We start from the raw sequence: 23,295 nt of genomic DNA on the forward strand, positions 1-23,295 counted from the left end.
AAACTCTTGTTGGCCCAAAATACAAGATTTTAGCTACAAACAATAAGTTATTTTTACAATCAAATTAGAGGCTTTAGGTTTCTTTTCACTAATAGTTCTTGGGTAGGTTTAACTTTGACATGACTCTTTAGTCGTTTGCTTGTTCGTATACTTCTCTCAAGTCGCATTTAAATGACATTTTGTGCTCTTGATGTGGGCATTATGCGTTGGAACTTTTTTATAGAGCTTGGATTTGTATTTGTGTTGCTTCATTTGTTGATTTAACTCATTATAATTTTGTCAATTTCTAGTCCCTAAAGATAGAGAGTACGTTTGACAAAGGTAACAAACAAACAATTCGATAATAGCAAGAGCCAAGAGAGTTTGTGTCGTCGGGGCTTTTTTTGCATTTTCTTTTTTTTCTCATTCTCAATATCAATATATAAATAAATATTAGCGCAATTATTGTGGACAGAGGGAGCATGATTTACACGCTTAATGAATTGAAACACAATGATGATTGATGATGCTTCTCATCTCATACTATCATTTTTATGTTCTGATGAGTATAAAAGGCCTCTTTACTTAGGTAGAATAATAGAAATGGGTGAATACAAAATGGAAGAGAGTGAAGAAGAAGCGTTGTGTCGATCATATCCTACCTCTTTCTACTTCGTGCAGAGCCCATCAACTGTTTCGCATGCCAACAGCAATAATCACCCACCTCGTCTAACCTATTCCTCCTCTGGAGGATCCAACAACACCACCTCCTCACATTTCAACCATATCAAGAACCAAGATCTACATCTTAAACAGGAGGAGGATAAGGATGAAGAGATCTTGCATTATGAAAACAATCAAGCTGGTTGGATTCAGTATTTTTCCTTCAATTATTCCAACTCGGGGACTTGGATTTTCATGCAATTGAGTTGGAGATTTTTGGTTAGTCTCATCATTGCTCTGCTTGTTTTCTACGTTGCTGCTAAGCCGCCACACCCCACCCTTTCCCTTAAGGTACTCCTTACTGCTTCATTCTTTTTTTAATATTCTTTCATTATGAATCATCTCTCACACTTTCTGTCCTGTTTTCATTTTTTTAGATTTAATCAGTTTTTATTCAATCTTAAATTCTTATGTCTACGTATATTTAATTTAGTATTTTTCTATATTTACTTTGTAACCTTTTTTTTATATATATAATTGATTGGTAAGATTAAATTAAAGGGTTATATAAATTTGTAAATACTAGTACTACTCTTTTTTATAATATATACATTAAATAGAGTTTATCATACTCCTTAAGATTTTGTTTTTCATAGTGGGATACAGTGGAATACCAGAAATTATGGGGTTGATCGGTACGGTCTTTGGTACGAGTAAAAATCATTTATTTATCTTATCTTAATTTATGGTATGCTGAATTTTAATATGACCAATTTTTTACAATATCTATACCATACCGCCTTCACGGTACATATTTAGTATAGCATGGTATATCACGATATACCAAAAATTCAATTTTTTTAATATGATAATTCCGGTGTATTAGTATTTTCCCCACCCCTATAGATAACACGGCAGAGTTCATACAAGAGAAACCATTTGTGAATACATTAGTTTGTTTATTCTAGCAATTATAGTTATCACGTTATACGTGCACGCTATTCTGCTTAGAACATTTATATTAGTCGTGCATTCGATACCACACCACGTGACTGTATTTATATGCTGCTATACAATGTTCTTTGTAACTTTACACAATGATCTATAATTGCTTAATGTCTTGCTTTTGAAATGGGAATATAGAGTCACCTCACCGATCGACTTACTTTAATTATTAGAAATTCCATCTATATAACTTTTTACATATGATAAAAAAAAGAAAAGAAATGATTTCTTTTCAATTTTATTAGAAAAGCTTAAGTGCTAACTATACTATAGTGATTAGCTGATCTAATTTTCGCAGGTTGCAGGAGTTAGACAATTTAGGTTAGGAGAGGGAGTAGATGCCTCTGGTGTGACAACTAAGTTACTCAGCTGCAATTTCTCCATTGATTTTATAATAGACAACCAATCCAAGCTCTTTTCCCTTCACATCCACCCTCCAATCATCAAATTAATATTTGGCCGTCTCACTTTTGCAACCTCACAGGTAAATTATTTACACATTTATAATATAAATCAATTCAAGAAATTATTAGTTGATTATAATAATAATAATAATAATAATAATAATAATAATAATAATTGTGGGAGCAGATACAGGGAAGAGAATTTTATGCTGGGAGTGATGATTTGACAATGCTGAGGTTTAATGTTGGAACAAAAAATAAGGCCATGTATGGTGCAGGGAGAAACATGCAAGATTTTCTGGAATCTGAACAAGGGCTGCCTTTGGTAATAAGAGTGAGCTTGAGATCAAGATTCAATGTGATTTGGGGGATTTTTGAACCCAAATATCATCATGAAGCTCAATGTTTGGTGCTCCTAAATGATAATTATGATAAGAAACATAGGACCCAAGTCTACAACAGCACTTGTATAATTAATTCCTAGCAATTTGGTTTGTGTGTTAAGACTTATTTTCTATAGTCTATATATGCTACACTTTATGTGTGCGTTACATAGTAGCATATGCAGGGTAAAGCATTGAGATGCCCCTTGGTGATGTGTTATGTAATTGTAATTTTTGTAGTAATTGGGTATCTAATTACTATTCAATGTGTAAAATGTTGAGTTATAAAAAAGAGGAAAGGTCAAAATTGGTCCTATATATATAGCCAGAATACAAATTTGGTCCAAAACATTCACTTTTTGAAAATCGAGTTCAAAACATTTGTAATCGTTATCGAAGTGGTCCTAAACATTTGAAATCGTTGTCAAAGTGGTCCTTTTCCGTAAAAAACTAACGGTCAACGCCTAATTAATGATTTTTTTAACTTAATTAATATACTAATGCATAATTAATTAAACAAAATTAAATGTAAAATTAATAAAATGCTAAGAAATTCCAAAATTGACAATTTCTCCCTCTTTTTCCTTCTCTTCCATCTCTCTCTTCTTCTCTTCGGCGCTCAACGTCGTCGCGTCTTTCTCTCTCTGGTCACTCTTCCACAAATCGCCGTCATCGTGTGTTTCTCCGCATTGCTGCTGCCCGAGACAAAATCATCGCCGTCCACCATTGTTGTCGCCGTCCATTGCTGGAAGAAAAGGAAAAAGAGGGAGAAATGGCTGATTTTGGAATTTTATTTATTTTATGTTTAATTTTGTTTAATTAATTATGCATTAGTATATTAATTAAGTTAAAAAACCATTAATTAGGCGTTGACCGTTAGTTTTTTACGGAAAAGGACCACTTCGACAACGATGTCAAATGTTTAGGATCACTTCGTTAACGGTTTCAAATGTTTTTTACCCGATTTTCAAAAAGTGAATGTTTGGGACCAAATTGATATTCTGGCTATATATTTAGGACCGATTTTGACATTTACTCTTATAAAAATCAAATCAAAATCGTTGATAGTGATTGGAATTTATGATGCAGTACATATAGAACCTAATCATTAGTATGTGCTAACTATTGACTATACTATAGTTGTACTATCCACTTATTAATATATAACTAGTGTCACACTCGTGCGGTGCACGATCTAATTAATTATCTATTTATATTAATTAATTTTTTAAATTGTGAATTCACTGTGAAGCATATATAATAGAATTAATCTCAACTTTTTTTATACAAATTATATTGAACTCATAATTTTGTATTATCAGATAGTACATTATTGCATATAGTCATTTTTTTTATTAAATAAATCTATAATTTTAGACCCGTATAATAACTTATGTATTATTTTAAAAATATTTCATAATTTATTACAAATAATATGGACCGCGACGTAATCCCTACACCCTAAACTACCAAATCTAAAAATATCTATCTGAATTGCGTTATATTGCTAACTATTTAAGTTGCTTAACCCTGCTAACTCAACAATACAGTGTATTAAAAATGTCAACACGGTGATATCAAAATGTCAACACATAATATCAACACATTATATTGAAGTTCAACAAAATTGTGTGTTTAATGTCATCGTGTTGACATTTTTAAGACGCTGCATTGATGAGATAGCAAGTTAGCAACTTAAGAAAGTTACTAATTGATCACACCTAAGAATAGTTATAGGAAGAAAAAAAGGTAAGGGCGGTATATATAATTAAGAGGGCCAATAAATGTTTGAGAAGAAGAAATGGATAAGAATTTAGGGAGTTTTTGTAACTGCTATATTTTAATATCTAATTTAATCGTTCATTGTTATTAGTGATTCCAATTACATTTAATTCTTAGTATTAAGTTTTCATTATGGATTTCAGAAACGCTAAAATAAAATTTCTTTTAAAATTTTCTTTATATATATATATATATATAGATTACACTTTTCTTAGACAATATGTATTGTTATTATTATTATTAAGAAATTAAGGTTAAATTGTTAAAATTTTAATTGAATGTTAAAAGGAAATAAATTATATGGAGCCCATTTTTCATTGTCAAAGAATTGAAACGATTTTTTTCATATTTAAATATTTATGCACCCATCAACATGAATATTATGATTTCCATATTAATATGGTAATGAATTTAAACATGTGAGGAAGCTAAAGCAAGGAAAAGTAAATATTTAAATTGAATTCTCTTTAGTATATTTATGAGCAGGGGAGTGATGAATTGCTTACTCATCATTTAATTGCTAACTACAACTAATTTAAGGTCATAGGATTTTAAAAAACGTGTGGTCTACAATTTGTCACGTGTAATTTTAGTTTTTATTAATTAAATCGAAAAAGATATAAAAAAAACTCCAAATTAGGGTTTTGGATGAAAATGTCAATATAGTGTTCCGAAAATATCAACTCAATGCTTTGAGAATGTCAATACAATGCTTTAAGAATGTTAACTCATTGTTTATATTGACATTCTATATGTATTATATTGACATATTTTATATAATATGTTGACATTTCTGCTTGTACGAAAAAATTAAAAAAATTCAATTTTTTTTTCAAATTTTGATGTCGGAACATATGCATGTATGATATCGTTGGAATCCTTATGAAATTATCTTTAATTTGATATATGTAATATGAATTTAAAGTTTTGGGATTTCTTTAAAAATTTAGTTATAACTAAACATATAGTTAATTGACATTAATACCTCTATTGATATTTTTTGGACTTAATCTTATAGCCTTATTGACGTTTTTCGTTGATTGTATTGACATTTAGGGATTAATGATCTAAGCCCTTAATTTAAATATCTAATGACTATTATTTAGTTGTAGTTAACAATTAAGTTATGAGTTAGTAATATAACACTCCCCTTTATGAGCAATATTACAGTTACAATTTCATGATTGAATTCAACATTTATTAGTAAATAAATTAAATAAAAACTACATTCAAAATCCAAAACTTATAACTATTTAATATTTTGCCCAAAATTCATAAATATTTAAAATGATGGCCAAAACTCGCCTTTTATATATGTATAGATAAATACTAATAAAAGTGCACCACTAGTCAAGCGCTTACTCGACTCGATGTATGTGGTTGTCCGGGATCCCCAAATAATAAAATTTAGATTGGGTCCAAAAACATTTTATAAACCATTAGTCCAACCATATTTAATTTACTTGGTCCAAAAAAAATTAAATCAACATAACCCAACACTCCACAAAATAAAATCTAAATGTCCCAATAAAGCGAAAGAAATCACCTACGACAAACTCTAAAACAAATTCTAAAGCATACTCACAATAAAATTAAATAAACTCCACCATCACTTATTAAAATTGCTCATATTAATAAGATTATTTTATTTTGTTGGTGTGTTTTAGGATTTGTTGCAGAAACTCCTTGGCCTAAACTAATTTTAAAATTGGAGCCCAAATCCATTTTTTCTAAACCATTCCTAATACATCTCTCAAATCTTAATAAAATAATCTCACTATCACTTAACCATCACTTACATGTATAAGATTATTTTATTAAGTTGTGAGAGATGTATTAGGAATGGTGTAGGAAAAATGGATTAGAAGATCCGCTCAGCCAAATAACACTTAAACAATTTAGAAAAATAAAATAAAAGAAAAGAGAAAAAGAGAAATCCCAAATTGCCGTCGCCTTCTTCGCGCTAGGGCTCACCGCTGCGCCCATCTTCTTCTCTCGCGTCCAGCTCGCACCAGGTCAGCCTCCGCACCTCATCCCCCCTCTCGCCCTTCTCTCTCTCAAACCAACATAGATCGCGACACACAGCGTCGCTACTCCGCCTAATTCGCGCCGCCGGTCGATCAATCACGTCGCTGTCTTCGAGACACCACAGCTAGATCCGGCGTGCCTCCGCCGCCGGCTACCTAATTAGTTTGATCAAGATCAACAAATGACAAAGAAGTAGTATACTGATGTAGTGTGTATATTGTATTGTACTATGTCGTAGTTTTGCACATCATGTGTTCGATAAAATGCCTAGGTGATTGTATGTGTTAAGTAACGTGATTATTTGGCCAAACGTTTGCCCAGGTGGTAAATATATCGACTTTCTACTTAATCGGGCATCATGATCGTGAGAAATCGCTGCCATGATAGGCCATTTTTCAGGTTAATGTTATTTGGCAGGCTGCATAGTTCAGTGCAAGATTCATCCGATGTAACAAAAAGGGTGTGCAAGATCATGATGTCCTGCCCAAAACAAGGCCTCGACACTGTGCTTGATCAAAGCGGTATCCGTGTTTCCGAAGAGGTAGCTGAGAAGGTCCTTGAACGGTTCGAGAATGCCGGGATGCTAGCTCACCGGTTCTTTGAGTGGGCCGGGAAGCAGAGAAACTATGAGCACACTGTCCGAGCCTACCACACCATGATTGAATCAATGGCGAAGATAAGGCAGTACGAGATCATGTGGGATCTCGTGAACGCCATGAGGGGCAAAGGGATGCTGAACATCGAGACATTCTGCATCATCATGAGGAAGTACGCGCGGGCACAGAAGGTGGATGAGGCTGTCTACACATTCAACATCATGAAGAAGTACAACGTGCCTCCCAATCTGGCTGCGTTCAATGGCTTGCTCAGCGCCTTGTGCAAGTCAAAGAATGTGAGGAAAGCTCAGGAGATTTTTGATACGATGAAGAATGACCAGTTCTGTCCTGATCCGAAGAGTTACAGCATTTTGATTGAAGGATGGGGGAGGGCTCCCAATTTGCCTAAGGCCAGAGAGATCTTCAATGAGATGGTTGATTCTGGCTGCAAACCGGATATCGTCACGTATGGGATAATGGTCGACATCCTCTGCAAGGCGGGGCACACAGACGAAGCAGTTGGAGTTGTGAATGAGATGGAGTTGAGAGGCTGTCAGCCAACATCTTTTATCTATAGTGTTCTGATACATACATATGGGATTGAGAATAGGATTGAGGATGGCATTGATACATTCCTTCAAATGGAGAGAAACGGGGTGAAGGCCGATGTGGCTGTGTATAATTCCTTGATCAGTGCTTTCTGCAAAGTGAACAAGTTCGAAAACGCCTACAAAGTTGTGGATGAGATGGACAAGAAGGGGGTGAGTCCAAATTCAAGAACTTGCAACATTCTCATCAACAGCTTGATTGGCCGTGGGGAGACTGACGAGGCATTTAAGGTGTTCCGAAAGCTGTCTAGACTCTGTGACCCTGATGCAGACACGTACACGATGATGATCAAGATGTTCTGCGAGCGAGATGAGCTGGAGGTGGCTCACAAGGTGTGGAGGTATATGGAGAGGAAGCAGTTTGCTCCAAGCTTACACACGTTTTCGGCACTGATCAATGGGCTGTGTGACAAGGGTGAGGCCTCTAGGGCTTGCGTCTTGATGGAGGAGATGATGGAACGAGGGATTCGTCCGGGGAGGCACACGTTTGGGAAGCTGAGAAAGCTGCTTGTCAAGGAAGAGAGGGAAGATGTAGCTGAGTTTTTGCAGGCAAAGATGAATCTCTTGGTCAAAGAACCGCTATGTGATTAAGATGTACGATTGTTTGCTTAACAAAGTTTCAAGAAAATTAGTTTGTTACTTGTTATAATTAATTATTGTTTTCTTTTCTTTTTTTTACTTGACATTTTGGCCCAATTTCAAAATCTGGCATTCAAAATACATAACTTAGGAAAATACAGAAATAACCAAAAACAGGTTGGATTGTTAATTAGAATTGAATCGATAAAATTAGTTTCATCATATATTGATCCTTTGCAAATTGAACGTACTATATTTCTAAAGTGGGAATACTTCTAGAAGGTCTGGATAAAGTAAAATCACGTTCAATTACTCAGAGATAGTTTTGTCCTCATTGACTAGAAGGTGACCTAACCTAATATAACATGACTATTGACTGGACATTGTTGCGTCAATACCTAACATAATTATAAAAAATACTAATAAGAACGATAATAATAAAATACACTAACGTAACATCATAATGAACCCATTGTTGTAACATCATAATGAACCCATTGTTGTAACATCACAATAAAACTAGTGGGGTGGTACAACAAGTACTTGCATATCGGTTGAGTGAGTATAAACAATGAGACCAGATGAAGTCACAAATTCCTGCGACTTGATTTATTACCAAAACTTTTGATAAAACAATCCAACTATTAAAAGATTGCTTGGGTGAACTTGTATCGCATTATATAAAGTGTGAATTATAACAATTGTATATAGTGTGAACTATAAAATGTATATATGATAAATGTCATTTGCTTATTTGTGTTATACTTCATAAAAATTATGATATGATGACCATTCACTCTATCCCTCTCTTCAATCAATAATTTGGTGAATTTTGTATTTTTCCTCTAGAGAAATTTCTTTCACAAAATATTATGACAAAACTATATTTAACTTTAGAACATCCAAAATATAGTCATTCTTTCTTAATATCATATCTTCTTTTTCGTTTTATACACAACAAACTCCGCACCCCTAGCTAACTAAAGTATCCAAAACTTAAAAACCAAAATCATAAAAATTCTAATAAATCAATAAATTAATTACAAAATTTTCTCTCTCCTCAGTGAACTAAAAATCAATGAATTAAAAAAAAGTAAATTGTCTCAAATGCCCTTTTAGAAAAGAAAATAGAAAATGGCAAAAAATATTCAAAAAATAATACTCCCTCCAACCCCTAAAAATTGAAATTCTTTCATTTTTGGTCCGTTTCCTAAAAGTAGAAATTTTTAAGAAATTTCTTTCTCTCTAATGAGGTGGGGACCATTTTCCACTAACACACATTTTCTTTATATATCTCTCTTACTTTACCATTTTTGCATTAAAACTCGTTGCTTTTCAATGTTTATGTTTTTAGAGGACCGAGGCAGTATAAAAATTGTTAGGATCGTCGGCTGCAACATTAGTATTGTATTCATTATATATAATTTGTGGAAAAAAGTATACATTATATATAATTTGTGAAAAATAGTTATGTGGTTCATTTCCACAAGAATGCCATTCGTAAAGAATATCCACACACCACACATTTCTGTTTAATATATATATCAATCACCACGGCATAAATTGAGACGCGTGAGTTTTCTTATAATACTAGTAATATATCTATGTGCATTATGCGGAACACAAATTGAATGGTTAAAATATTGTTTTCACAAAAGATTAAAGAAAGCACCATCTGTGTATTTCTAATTTCACCCAATAAAAGACAAAGAATTGTGAAAATATTTTATGACTACATTCTCCAAACCAAAAGTAGAAGTGAAAAAGGTTAAGATTAATTAATGAGGTTTGTTGTTTGGTGCTATAGCCACTACCAAGTGTATGGAGCAATCATAAAGTAGCATTGCATACATATAATTATAAAACAACAAAGATAAAATGCTTTATGCAATGAGGCATGTGGATGCCACACGCACATCTGTTAAAAATTCAACCACTTGTACAAAAGCAAATCGACCATTATTATTATATGCAAGCTAGTGTGAAATGGGTTTGAAATATATATCCTATATTAGTCCAATATACTATTGATAAATGTGTAACGAAAGATTACCTAATTATACGACTCCCTACACTTAGATGACTAACTCTGTTTTATAAATTCATATAATAATTAAATTTGCAAGAAAAAACTATTATAGTATTATCGTACACTAAAAAAAAGTTATCTTTTAAGGCACAAAAATAGACACAATTATTTGTATTGGAAATTTTGAAAAATAACTAGTACTACTATTAATCAAGATGCAGAAGAAAGTGGCCATAAGTTGATCTTAACCTTTTGATTTCGTGACGCTTTCATTTGCATCCTCTAATTTTAGTTAGAACACCAACAATAAAGATGTTTTATAAAGTATATTTACAAATAAAAATTAGCATCTTTATTTATTAGTATTAAAAAAAATTAGCTTATTTTTTGTATGTGATAACAGACCTGGCTAAAATATTGCATAATAAAAAAAGGTTCATAGTCATTTTTTTTTAGTGATAATAGACCTAGCTAAAATATTGCTAATAATTCATAGTGTCATATAAAAATGAAAATAGACTATTTTGTCGAATGATCATATGGTACGACATTTTAAAGAACCCTTTCCCATGAGAATTTCTTTTTACATGTAAATGTAACAATGCAATCATATCAAAATACCACCCATTAAAACCCAAAAAAAAGGTTAAGAATGAAATAATTAGTAGTCAGTTATATTTAATCATCTCTCTCTAAGTGTGATCAACAGCTTCTGGTAGAATATTCTTAAGCTTGATAGAACAATTTAGTTGCTGCTTAAAAAGAATTTTTTTACCTAGTGTTTTCGTGATCCTTGTATTAATTATTGATAAACGTTGGCGCACCACTTACCATGTGCTAAGAATGTCGACATTTTAATTTCAATTTGTTGTAGTAATACAAAATTCAACATGATTAATTTATCCACCGCTAGTTATTATAAGTGCCTTAAATATTTTCTTTTAATAAGAACTAATACTTGATTAATTAAACAGGTTATTGAAGTAAGGAGTAATTTTTTTGTCACAAGGTTTGAAATATATTTTCTTGATATATTGTACTTATTTCCAACAAAGTTTAAGCTCTACATTTACTACCGAAACAAATTTGCAACGAAATAAGTAGTACTACTACTTTTTTTACTTACTGATGAAAGTATCATGAGGTCTCGATGATTATTATCTCAGTATATGTAGATAATATTGAGTATGTGTAGCTAGTATTGTAATCTAGGTAATTAAATATATGAATTGCATGAATTAAATTTAAAGGAGTATGTACTACTCCCTCCGTTCCATAGTAATGGAGGCGTTTCTTTTTGGCACGGAGATTAAGAAAAATTGTGTTAGGTGAGTTAAGTAAAGGGAGAATAAAGTGGAAAATGAAAAAGGTAGAGAGATTAAAAGAGAGTAAAGTAGGTGTGGAAAAATGTGTTGACTTTTTACTAAAAAATGAAATAACTCTATTACTATGGAACGTACCAAAATGACAAAATGACTCTATTACTATGTAATGGAGGGAATATTATTCAATGACATGTTGGCAGTTGAATTCTTCACCGTAGAAGAAATGTGTCTAGAATTTATAAATTATGTAAGGTTGTAAAGGTAGAGATAAAATTGTGACATCAATAAAGATAACACTCGCCGTTCCCAAGATAGAGAGTCTCTGGGGATAACTGAGCAATGAGTTATTTAGGATTTTGATGTGATGTTGAAATATAAATAGATGAGTTTAAGCAGTATTTGAGAAAACTTGAGGAAGGTGACCGGCGAAATGGTGGCAATGGCTAAATGAATGAGAAAAAAAGAGAAACATGATTGGAGCATGACAATTTTACCTTTTATTGAATTAAAATAATAAAAATAAAATTAAGGAGTGTGGTCGAGTGGTATGAGACTCGTGCATTCTTAACCAAATGGTCAGGTTATCGATCCCTACCTTTGGGCATGGACCGAGCAGCCTTAAATCCTTGAGTCGGTTGTCCCACCCATCGAGGTACCAACAAATCAGCGGAGTGAATAGTCTTTGGACCTGCTGGTAGATACTCTTGGTAATTACCAAAAAATAATAATAAAAATAAAAATTAATATGCCACATTCTACAGAGTTCATGTGTATATAAATTATAATGCGGGTAGGGGTGGGAATATCGTGTTATTTAGGTCGTTATCGGATCAACTTAAAATGATTTAATTCAATAAGCATAACACCCGAACCCAGCTTATTAAGAAAATTATAAATCCGAACACAAACTAGACCTACTACCTTCGAACACACGATATGATAAGAACACAATAACAACTTGAACCTAATATTACACGATTAAAATCTAATATTACATTATCAAATCTGATTTATTCTTGAACCTAATTTACAAGGACCTGGAGAATAAAACTAATGCATTTTATAAAGAATTAAAATAATTAAGTATTACTCCCTCCGTCCCACTTTAGGAGTCCCAGTTGAGTTTGGCACGAGTTTTAAGAAATGTAAAGGCAAGTTGGTGAAAAAAGATAGTGGAATCTGAGTCCTACCTTTTTAATATTAGTTTTATAATAAAATGTGAGTGGAAAAAGGTTAGTGAAATATGAGGCCTAATACCCATTTATGGAATATTCCAACCGGAACTCCTAAAGTTGGACACCCAAAAATAGTAAAATGGGACTCCTAAAGTGAGACGGAAGGAGTACTATATTTTAACGGGTTACCCAAATCCAACCCGAACCTAACCTAAAATTATCGAGTTCCTAACAAATCAACCTGATAAGGACACGAACACAATAAAGTTTGACTCAAACTCATTGAATTCGTGTGTGTTCATGTCAAATTATCATACCGTGTTTGAAATTATCAGTCCTAAATGTGGGACTCGTATTTGGTACTCCCTTCGTCAACCATTTAAAGACACGTTTTGACTCGACGTGAATTTTAAGAAATGTGAATTTCATTTTTATATATTAATTTTTATACACGGGCTGATTACTTAAAAAAAATTAAATATCACATCGTCCGAAATGATAAAATTTGACTTGATTGATGGAGGGTGTATTACAATTTATCCAAGACTTGTATACAATAACGTGATAGAGCATGATAATTCATAAAATGTGACTTGATGGTGGAGGGTGTATTACAAAAGAGTTGAATACAATAACCGTGATAGAGCGTGATAATTCACACTAGTTATCAAGATCCGGGAAGAAAAGCACCTTTATTCCACTAATTGGTTAGCACTAATTATAGTCTCTTAAATCATGCTTTTTCTCCAACAATATAACAATATAAAATCTTTTAAGGAAGGCCCATTGTTACACTGAACATGTTCGTCAACAATACAGTATCATTTTAAATTTAATTTATGCAGAAGATGGACTTTAAAGATGTTACATTACTGATAATGAAGAGCACATTTCTTAGTAAGGTGTTTACCATTCAATTCAAAGGTACAGTGTTACTCTACTCTTGCTCATGTAATGTAGATGTTACGTCGCTCTAATATATGCTACTCCGTATACACAGAAAAAATTAAAGAGGTATATAATGATGAATGAAATGCTTAAATAAAGTATTAAAGTAACTAAAGATATTGAAATCGATCACATAATGCACAATTTCTGTCCTGGCAAAAAACATTAATTATTGTTATTACTAATTTACTATTATTATTAATAAGATAAAAATTACTCCTCAGAGCAAATATAAAATAATTATAAATCACAAAGTAGAGTAATTAATGTACTCAAATATAGTACATCTTGCAGTAAAGAAAATTGACAGTTAACCAATAAAAATTAGGTAAGTGTAGCTGAAGTAAAGTGGTGGGAATCATACGTGCTCCATATAAGCAAATGGTTGCGAATGAACAATAAAATTTAATTTATAGTATATTTTTTTTTGTCTTTATTCCCGATGTATAACTGGTGGAATTCCACCTCTTTGATATAACCTGGTCAAAGAATGCGTTTTGTTACATAAAATTAAATTTGATTCAGTTGAAAATTTATAATTTTGAGGATAATTACAATATTAGATATGTGCAATTGTTTTCTTACCACTCGATTCAGATCTAGTTCTTCCGAAAATACAAGAATCTCATAATTCCAATATAATAATTCGATGTACTCATGATTAATCACTTTCTTTTATGGTAATACAACTAAGATTTACTATTTCGGTAATTTTATGTTTAATTAATTAAATTGAATGTAGAATGATCTTACATTATATGTGGGTGTGGTTAGCAATCAAATTGGAGTTCTAGCTTTTGCCATGCATCAATCAAGACTTCGAAATTTTATCAAATTAAAAACTAATAGTACTAATTTGCAAATAAAACATGATTAAAATAAATACAAAGAGGATTGTATCATTTGTATATATTATACACACACACACTGACACTCACGTTGGAGATATATTCATAATGCATGCCTGTATATATATTGATTCAACTTCTCTGTGACACAAATATTAGAGAGTGAGACACTTGTGACGTGAATGAATTGATTAAAATAGTAAGGAGAAAAAAAAAAGTGTGTAGAAACGTGTATATAAAGGCCGGAGTGGTGGCTTTATGTGTTCATTATTAACAAACTCATAGCAAAACCAAATACTGCTTCAACTGAGAAAAACCAATAGGAGAGATAGAGAGGTGAGAAGGGCATGTTTACTTCATTTTTAACATCAACTTTGATCCCAATTAGTAGTAGTTTTTTCCAGACCTATTTTGCATTATATTTTCAGTCTTACTTCTATATCTCTATCTTGCTAGGTGATCTGCATCATTCAGATACCTAATTTGCTCATTTCATCAAATTCAACCCACTGCTACAACTGTGAGTACGTACATAATGATTTTATTAATTTCCTCCTATATATGCATAATAAAATTTAGTTTATTTTCTGAAATAGTATGAAGTATAGATGGTAATTTATTAATCAATTCATATAAAATCTGAATTCATAACCTATTTAATAAAATTAAAGATGCTAGCTTATGGAATCATGATACTAATTATAGATGTGGTGAATATAATTGATTCGGCTACTAATGGAGGATGAGTAATTTCTCACGGTAGCCCATCTTCACAGCATTCTCTTTCTATCTCTTTCTCCATGCACAGGAATTATTTGAGTACACGTAGGCAGAAGAAATTTTCCTAGACTAGTCCATTTCATAAAAAGGGCATGCAATATATATTATATAAAATTAGCTTTTAATTACTAGCGTATATGAGTGTGTATATCACCACTCAAAAGTAACAATATATGAGTCTTCGACGCTAAAATAAAGGACCAAGATTCTTTATTTTTGAAGCACAACTTTAGTCTTTAATTATGTGATCTAAATTGAATATTTTCATTTGCTTTGGCTGTGTTGCTCTCCACCTTTGTGCATTCACTACTTCTCTCATTTTCAATTTCTTAATTTACTCTTAATAGCTGCATAATTCTAACTAACTTTTGGATCAAGTTTATTTTGATCAATATATAAATTAACTAAACCATATACTATCATGGTATTCTGTATATGTATAATGATTTGAACACATGCAGTTGGAAGAAGTGGAGATGGCTGATCAGAATGCTGACGTGGCTGTCACCGGAAAGTGGAAGTTCCCGGTGTTTGTCTTCTTCCAAGATGCTAGGTTTCCTTTTCTCACTCACTCTCTTCATATATATTAAGTGATATATATGTATATAGCATAATTTATTATGTTTGTTTTGTTGTGTAGGAATGTTTTCAAGAGGGATGAGCTAGGATTGGAGATACTGCGCATCGCCTTCCCGGCCGCCCTAGCACTGGCAGCCGATCCCATTGCATCTCTGATCGACACGGCCTTCATCGGCCACTTAGGTCCCGTGGAAATCGCAGCAGTTGGTGTGTCCATTGCCATCTTCAACCAAGCCTCTAAAGTGGCCATATTCCCACTAGTCAGCATCACCACCTCGTTCGTTGCTCAGGAAGATACCATCAGCAGAATCACCGATGAGCAGCAAGGCCACCTCGACTTGGAGAAGGCACCCGATGCCAAATCCAAGCCTCATGAGGCTATATCAGCAGAGCCTAAGTCCAAGCCTGATGATGCTGTATTGGCTGAAGCTAAGTCCAAGCCAGAGAATAGCGAGCGGCGCCACATCCCTTCAGCATCCACAGCTCTTATTCTTGGTGTAGTGCTGGGCCTCATCCAGACCTCATTCCTTGTCTTCCTAGCAAAACCCCTATTGGCCTTGATGGGCGTCAAGAAGGTTAGTTAGTTAGTTAGTTATAGTTAGTTAGTACTATTAATCATACAAAGTTAAAGAGGAATGATTTGTTGGGTGGAAAAAATAGGGATCTCCAATGCTGGCCCCTGCAGAAAGGTACCTAACCATAAGGTCACTTGGGGCTCCAGCGGTTCTCTTGTCTCTAGCCATGCAAGGCATCTTTCGAGGATTTAAGGATACGAAAACTCCTCTTTATGCCATTGGTAATCATCCATTTCTCTGTTTGTTTTGGTGGATATATCATGTGTTAACTCTTCCTCTTCTTTACTGTCAACAGTTGTAGGTGATCTAACAAACATAATCTTGGACCCCATCTTCATATTTGTGTGTCGTTGGGGCGTCTCCGGTGCTGCCATTGCTCATGTCCTTTCACAGTCAGTTTCACTCTCACTGTACTAACTAGGATGAGTCTTGTTTTTTTCCTAACAAGAAAACATTTTTCTTATTTATATTTGGTCAGGTACTTGATCACTCTGATTCTGTTTTTCAAGCTATCTACACAGATTATGTTATTACCTCCAACCCTCAAAAATCTGCAGTTGAAAAAATTCCTCAAGAATGGCAAGAACTACTACTATATATTGATCGATACGCCTTATTGTGAAAAGGCGCCTTTTAACAGAAGCTTGTCCGACTGCAGGTTCCCTCTTGCTAACAAGAGTGATAGCTGTGACTATCTGTGTGACTTTGGCTGCCTCGTTAGCTGCACGATTCGGCCCCACTCCCATGGCTGCATTCCAGATATGTCTGCAGGTCTGGCTCACTTCTTCACTCCTTGCTGACGGCTTGGCAGTTGCCGGACAGGTTTCTTACCTAAACTGATCAAACGAATCCTCCCGTTTCAAAGGATTAGGAATTAACGGTATATAATGATTTTTAGGCAATCCTTGCTTGTGCATTTGCTGAGAAAGACTATCAGAAAGCAACAGCTGCTGCAACTCGAGTGCTGCAGGTAACATTTTTTTTACTATACGCATCTCAAACAAAGTAACGACATACCAACAACTGTGGTTTTTGCAGATGGGATTCGTGCTTGGGCTCGGCCTTGCTGTCTTCGTTGGAATGGGGCTGCAGTTCGGATCAGGAATATTCTCCAAGGACAAAAGTGTTATTCATATGATCGCCATAGGCATCCCGGTAACTCTAATCAAACCTCCCTAACCTAAACACTACTACTAGTGTTATAGCTTCAGATTATGACTGGTGTTACATCCATCAGTTTGTGGCAGCCACACAGCCTATAAACTCGCTAGCATTCGTTTTCGATGGTGTCAATTTTGGAGCGTCTGACTTTGCATACTCTGCGTACTCCATGGTAACACTAACGCCTAAGAGCTAAGATCAAGATCAACAACTTTTTATTGATTTACACTCTTTCTTTTATCAATTTGCCAGGTGCTTGTCTCCATAGTAAGCATCGGATCATTGGTTCTTCTGTCAAAAACTAACGGTTTCATCGGGATCTGGTTTGCTTTGACCATCTACATGGGACTAAGAACATTTGCCGGGTTTTGGAGGTGAAAAATCTCTGTTTTTTCAGCATGAATATCACACATTCTTTTGCTTGACTGAAAACCAAAGATTTGCTTTTGAATGCAGGATGGGAACAGGAACAGGACCTTGGCGCTTTCTCAAGGGGAGATCGTAGTCATAGAAAATATGATCCTTCAAATGTAATAATACTAATAAAGTGTCTTTGTTCCTCCACCTGTTTTTGTCATTGTTTTTCCAAGTATTTTCTTCATACAACAAACTCGTCTTACCGTGTGTATCAGTTTCATCCTTGTCTCCTCACCTAACATTAAATGATTTTGTAGAAGTATATTGAAGAACTTTAACCAATATTCTAGAAGAAGCCAAGACAAAAATTTTATTGTTTTATCCGAAATTAAACAGGACTAAAGAGAGAGGCTGATATTTCAACCCGATGTAAGGATTCATACCAAGAACCTACACTAAAAATTAATTATGAGACCCCACAAATCGCCATCAAAGATAATGTAATCAACAACAATTGATCCCCACCACCCACCACACCACTCTCCCAAAATTCCAACACAATAAATTTAGTGCACATTACGTCCATCTCCACTTCTAACCTAATAATCCTATGCAACCAATCACAATCAATATATGTGGCATCCATTCACACTCCTTGTCGTAAAACAATTAAAAACAAGATACCTACATAACATTCATGAACTAATCATATTTTGCTTAAAGAATCATGTAAACATGATACATTGAAAATATAAAATTCGTATTAAGCAGAATACAAAGGAACAGGTGCCCAAATTGGGCTGGTTTTGTTTAGTACAGCCCCCATATAACAAATGAAAACTCAGGTAGTAATAATCAATAAATGAGGTGAGTTTTTAGTACATCTTTTTGAATAAGAAAAAAAAATCAGTTTACCAATAAGAACTCCCGAAGCTCATCATTGCTGCTGCTGCTACCTTACGACTTGCACCTTTTTTCGCGAGCCAAAAAAGAGCACAAAAATTTTTATATACTTCCTACCATTTTCTTGTCTAAGTGAGAAAGAATTCATTCTGTTCAGCTAGACTACGAGTTGATCAAGTCGCATCTGATCAAGCCAAGCCCCTAAAACAGTGTGATCCACGGACTCAGTTTGAGGATTTGGTTTCAAACACTCACCGGATGGTGCAGCACCAGAATTTGGGGCTGGTGCTGCGGCCTTGTCCATCATCTCAGGTGGTGATTCTTTGACAAGAGATTGCACCCATGATAAGTCGGGTTCTTCTCCATCAGCTCTGCAATCAAACGAGGATGATCTTTTGAGACCACCTTCATGGTCTGCGCCTACTGACCAATCTACTTTCCCATTGGCCGGTCCCCACTTGGCCCATGCACTTGTGGGAGATCCCACAACAGGGGCACGGTTGGACCCAAGTTCCCGGGAGCTGAGGCTGCGCATCTGCTGCTGCCTCTCGCGCTGAGCAAAAGCTGAGAGACGGGCATTCATGGGGGAAACTGGCTCCAAGCTTCTTGGTGACATCCTTGGAGATGACACACCAAAAGAAGCCTGCAACAAAGGATGTTCAACATTTCTTGGAGAAAAAACATTAGTATTTATGGGTGATAAAATGTTTTGCTGTGGTTGGAACTGATTAAGAGCAGCTGATTTATGTGAAGGAGAATAAACGCCAAAACCCGCTGCCTGGTCAGAAAGTCTTGGAGATGATGCAATCTCAGCAGAAAAAAGCTCTTCAAGATTGGAAGGAGTCAACATTGTCTGGGACCGGCCAGAACCCAGCCTAGCAGAATTGCCTTGTTGTGAAAAGCAGGCCATGTCATTTAAAATAAGCTGCTGGGAATCATAATCCTGCAACATGTTCAGATCCTCAGGTGGAATATCGCGAGCACTTAGGGAAGATCTCAGTCGACTGGATTGCAGATTGCTGCCGGGTAGATTGAGAGTTGGGACATTCTGTTGAGTCCAGGCTCCAGAAGATGAATGAGACATTCCATTTGCAGTAGGCGACATGGTTTGATTGAATGCAGAAGGAGACATCACAGACTGTGATGTCGGGGAGCCAGGCATAAGGCTTAAGGCTGCAGCCATGTCCATGAAGCTTGATGCAGAGGCCACAGATCTTGGAGATGGCACACCAGATCCAGTAGAGACATAGAGAGGACGAAGCTCTTCCTGGGTGTGAGCAAAAAAGCACACCTGTCTGGCACAGCCTGTGCCATCTTTGCACAACCTGGTCCGATACTGAGCAGGGTGCAACCAGCATTCAAACACACCATGAGCATACTCGCACATATCCCCACGCCTACATGCGCCCTTTCGAAAATCAGGGCAAGGGACACAGCTGTAGTGGTACTTCCGCGGGTCTCTTCTGCGAGCATTTTCTCCAGGGTGTACAAAAGGGCATTCAGTCCAATCATGAGAATATGCCCTTGAACACGGCCTGACCTTGAATGAGAACATGCGGAATTCATCAGTTGAGTAGATACTATTTCTAATGTCTGGTAGAGATGGATCCACAGGATATTGTTTCTTCTCTGACACAGAATTAGCAGCAGGATCACCAAACTTAGGAGCTGTGGGAGAAGAAACAGAATCAGAGAGCGAACCCATAGACCTACTTTCAGGTGATGATGACAGTATAGGGGAAGATGCATTTGAACCAGATATGGTGATCCGTAAATTGCACTCACCAACAGACCCATCAGAAATGTTGTTCATGAGCAAGTCCTCAAGAGCAGCTTTAGCTCCAGGAAGTTTTGGAGGAACTACAATCACGTCAACTGGACGCAGGGCACAGGCATCCTCAATATTGGGATCAGCACCAGCAGATAACAGCAACTTTACAACATCAAATGCGTGGACAGAACCTCCAAAAGCTGCACAATGTAGCGCAGTCCACTTGTTGCCGCCACATGATTTATTTAAATCAACTTCAGGCAAAGCCACCAGTAGCTTCAATACATCAACGCTACCATAAGTAGCGGCTACCATCAATGGAGTTCTTTCTTCCTGGCTGATTTGCTTTGAACCTTTCTTGCGAACATACCAAAGTCCAGCCTCATCAACCACAGACAGATCCACCTCTATCAATCTCTTGAAAGATTCAATATCATTGTTGGCAGCAAATTCAAGCAAACTGGAGAGTGAACCCTCAGTCTCTACAGATAAGTTGTTCAAATCCTTCATGTTTGATTGGTTAACAGCTGGCCCTTGAGTTGTACAAGAATTGGAATTTGATTTCTCAAGCCCACTGCACATGCTTCTATCAACTGCAAGACAGCCAATATCATTAACAATATGAAAAAGTTTTAGCAGTAAACTGTTTACAATTTTACCATAGACTAGCAGAAGATTAGTAAAAACGAAATAAGGTTCAAGAAAACCTACAAGAGCAGCTATCATGTAGTTCAACAAAAATCATTATATACCACAAAGGCAAAACGAACAAAATACGCTATCCGCAAAGTAGATTATGATACTATTATCTTTACAAAATTGAAGGACAACCAATTTCATATATCTGTGTAACGCAACTTGAGACAGAAGATCCAGAGAGTTCCATTTATATATGATATGTAGTACTATCTTTAACAAAAAGTGGAGAATTAACAAATCAATGGCAATCCATAAAGCAGCAAGAAGTACATATTAAGCTAGCCACCCAAATGTTATTCCCCATATTAAATACTATAGTAGTCGGGAATAGAATCTACTTTTGCATTTTATTTAAAAAACGAATAATTCCTGTATGTTCAAAAATGATAGCTATACCCAATGAAGAACGAATCTTTATCCCGAATAAACATTACATCATCAGATACATACACCTGCATCCATAATTACTATCCACATAAACCTGACGCGTTTGCAAGTATCCATACAGAAAGATCGCAGATAATGACTACATATCATGTGGCAATATACTCATAAAAATAACCTAAAATACAAATATTTGGTTTCAATGACTAAATTATAAGCGAATCATGTCCAAAAACTCGTGAATAATATGATTTCAATTCGATAACAAATAAAACTGCTGATAAAATGAACAAAATCTCACTTCACAGATGCGCAGATCAGTTAAGAGAGTGAAGTCAACGATTACTGAAGTCCAGTAGCCAAACATTTTAAGAAAGAAGGCAAAATATAATCAACTCACCTACGATCGCAAAAAACCAGAGCTTCCACCGAAGATCTGCAAATAGATCATGTCACACGCTCATCAATCGATCTAACGATCTAAACGAATCAACAAGCAGAAACAACTGAAAAAATCAGAAGCGAAAAGGCGATCTTCATCGCACAGAAGAACCTAGATAAACAAAATCGGAGGAGAAAGGGGAGGTTTCATGAACGGATACATACGGTGGGTGTATATATGTATTGAGTTTTTGGAGTGGAGAGAGGAAAAATCGAGAGAAAGCGAAATGAAGTGAAAGCTTTGTTTGTTCTGCGCGGTGTAGAGAGAGAGAGTGGGGTTTGGGAGCGGTTTTGAAATTGAAATGAAGATGAAAGTCAGATGCAGATGCGAATGCAAATGAAATTACTTTGAAATGCACGCGAAATTATGTGGAAATTGGAGTCAAGTCTGGGTGTGGGACCCATATGGAGAAAGATAAAAGAGGTTTTGGACGGTGTGTGACGTGTTCTGCTTCGGTCTATTTCCACTTTCTATTTTTATCATTTTTCTAATATTATGATAAAATATATGAGTCAATTAAGGCTAATTTTTTGGCATAGAATTTAAATTTGATTCCTAGATTGCTAAGAGTACTCATAAAATAAATTTAATAAATAATTACTCTGATTAGATGAGTCTTCACCCGTCTTCTTTTCATTTTATTTAAATTTTTTAAAGTTTTTATTATGTACTATTTGTATTCATATTGAATGGAAAATGGATGCCTTTGACTTTTAATCCCCTTCCTTTTCAATTTATACATTATTATATTATATAAAATAAAAATTGGAGTTATTTAAATCATATGCTTGATTATCGAGTGTGATTACACTCTTTGCAAATAGAGAAAATGTACTTTTATGAGAAAATATTGAGCCCAAAATTATCTTTTATATGATGATGAATGATCAAAAGGGAAAAGTAGTATTATTTCGGATTTGAAGTAAAATATTATTCTTACAGATTTCATTCACCTTTTTATGGGATTTTGCTTAAAAATAACGTATTGATAGGATAATATATTTAGTTGGATTATATGCATCCAATTAATGGGGGCAGCTTTACAGTTTGGATGAGTTTTTTATGATTAAATGTAAAGATTTAATTAGTTCAAGTGGAAGTAAAGAAAACATGAGCAATTTGAGAAAGATAGTGATTAGTGGTGGCGACATGCTCCTAATTGTCTGTCTTTACTTTATTAATAATAATAACGATAAATTAGCCCCTTTTTCCTGAACGAATTTATTCAAGATTGTAATCTAATTCCTCACTTAAATCAAGAGGATGACAGAATGATTTGATTGAAATTAATT

The 23,295-nt window shown here is 34.7% G+C and overlaps 4 protein-coding genes across 8 annotated transcripts; 3 read left to right on the top strand and 1 right to left on the bottom strand.

Annotated features, from left to right (window-relative positions):
* Positions 1-555: 555 nt before the first annotated feature.
* LOC125196726 (uncharacterized) lies at positions 556-2,750 on the top strand. The gene is made up of 3 exons (XM_048095341.2): positions 556-993; positions 1,946-2,131; positions 2,239-2,750. Exons 1-3 carry the CDS (start codon positions 583-585, stop codon positions 2,533-2,535), a joined length of 894 nt encoding a protein of 297 aa, XP_047951298.1. The 5' UTR covers positions 556-582; the 3' UTR covers positions 2,536-2,750.
* A 3,370-nt stretch (positions 2,751-6,120) lies between these two features.
* On the top strand, positions 6,121-8,097 carry APPR6 (Tetratricopeptide repeat (TPR)-like superfamily protein). The gene is made up of 2 exons (XM_048095757.2): positions 6,121-6,231; positions 6,566-8,097. Exon 2 carries the CDS (start codon positions 6,603-6,605, stop codon positions 8,037-8,039), a length of 1,437 nt encoding a protein of 478 aa, XP_047951714.1. The 5' UTR covers positions 6,121-6,231; positions 6,566-6,602; the 3' UTR covers positions 8,040-8,097.
* Positions 8,098-14,599: 6,502 nt separating this feature from the next.
* Positions 14,600-18,011, top strand: LOC125197512 (protein DETOXIFICATION 43-like). 3 transcript variants are annotated; one of them, XM_048096269.2, is made up of 13 exons: positions 14,600-14,688; positions 14,809-14,872; positions 15,594-15,685; positions 15,773-16,286; positions 16,372-16,507; positions 16,582-16,678; positions 16,765-16,865; positions 16,945-17,108; positions 17,185-17,256; positions 17,325-17,441; positions 17,524-17,619; positions 17,700-17,821; positions 17,904-18,011. In XM_048096269.2, exons 3-13 carry the CDS (start codon positions 15,609-15,611, stop codon positions 17,950-17,952), a joined length of 1,545 nt encoding a protein of 514 aa, XP_047952226.1. In that variant the 5' UTR covers positions 14,600-14,688; positions 14,809-14,872; positions 15,594-15,608; the 3' UTR covers positions 17,953-18,011. The 3 variants fall into 3 exon arrangements, with proteins under 3 accessions (XP_047952226.1, XP_047952225.1, XP_047952224.1); XM_048096268.2 differs by having other exon boundaries at positions 14,602-14,688; positions 14,809-14,876; XM_048096267.2 differs by lacking the exons at positions 14,600-14,688; positions 14,809-14,872 and having other exon boundaries at positions 15,308-15,685.
* A 534-nt stretch (positions 18,012-18,545) lies between these two features.
* Positions 18,546-22,271, bottom strand: LOC125197509 (zinc finger CCCH domain-containing protein 30-like). Of its 3 annotated transcripts, XM_089069913.1 has the most exons (3): positions 21,190-21,903; positions 20,493-21,071; positions 18,546-20,375 (listed from the first exon to the last, which is right to left on the bottom strand). In XM_089069913.1, the coding sequence occupies exons 1-3, from the start codon at positions 21,221-21,223 to the stop codon at positions 18,865-18,867; spliced, it is 2,124 nt and encodes a 707-aa protein (XP_088926039.1). In that variant the 5' UTR covers positions 21,224-21,903; the 3' UTR covers positions 18,546-18,864. The 3 variants fall into 3 exon arrangements, with proteins under 3 accessions (XP_088926039.1, XP_088926038.1, XP_088926037.1); XM_089069912.1 differs by lacking the exon at positions 21,190-21,903 and adding an exon at positions 21,962-22,271 and having other exon boundaries at positions 18,546-21,071; XM_089069911.1 differs by having other exon boundaries at positions 18,546-21,071; positions 21,190-21,893.
* Between the last annotated feature and the right edge of the window lie 1,024 nt (positions 22,272-23,295).

This window comes from Salvia hispanica, chromosome 4, assembly GCF_029641045.1.
Source record: "Salvia hispanica isolate PSC_SH4W2 chromosome 4, Shi_PSC_v1, whole genome shotgun sequence".
In the NCBI taxonomy this organism is placed as follows: domain Eukaryota; kingdom Viridiplantae; phylum Streptophyta; class Magnoliopsida; order Lamiales; family Lamiaceae; genus Salvia; species Salvia hispanica.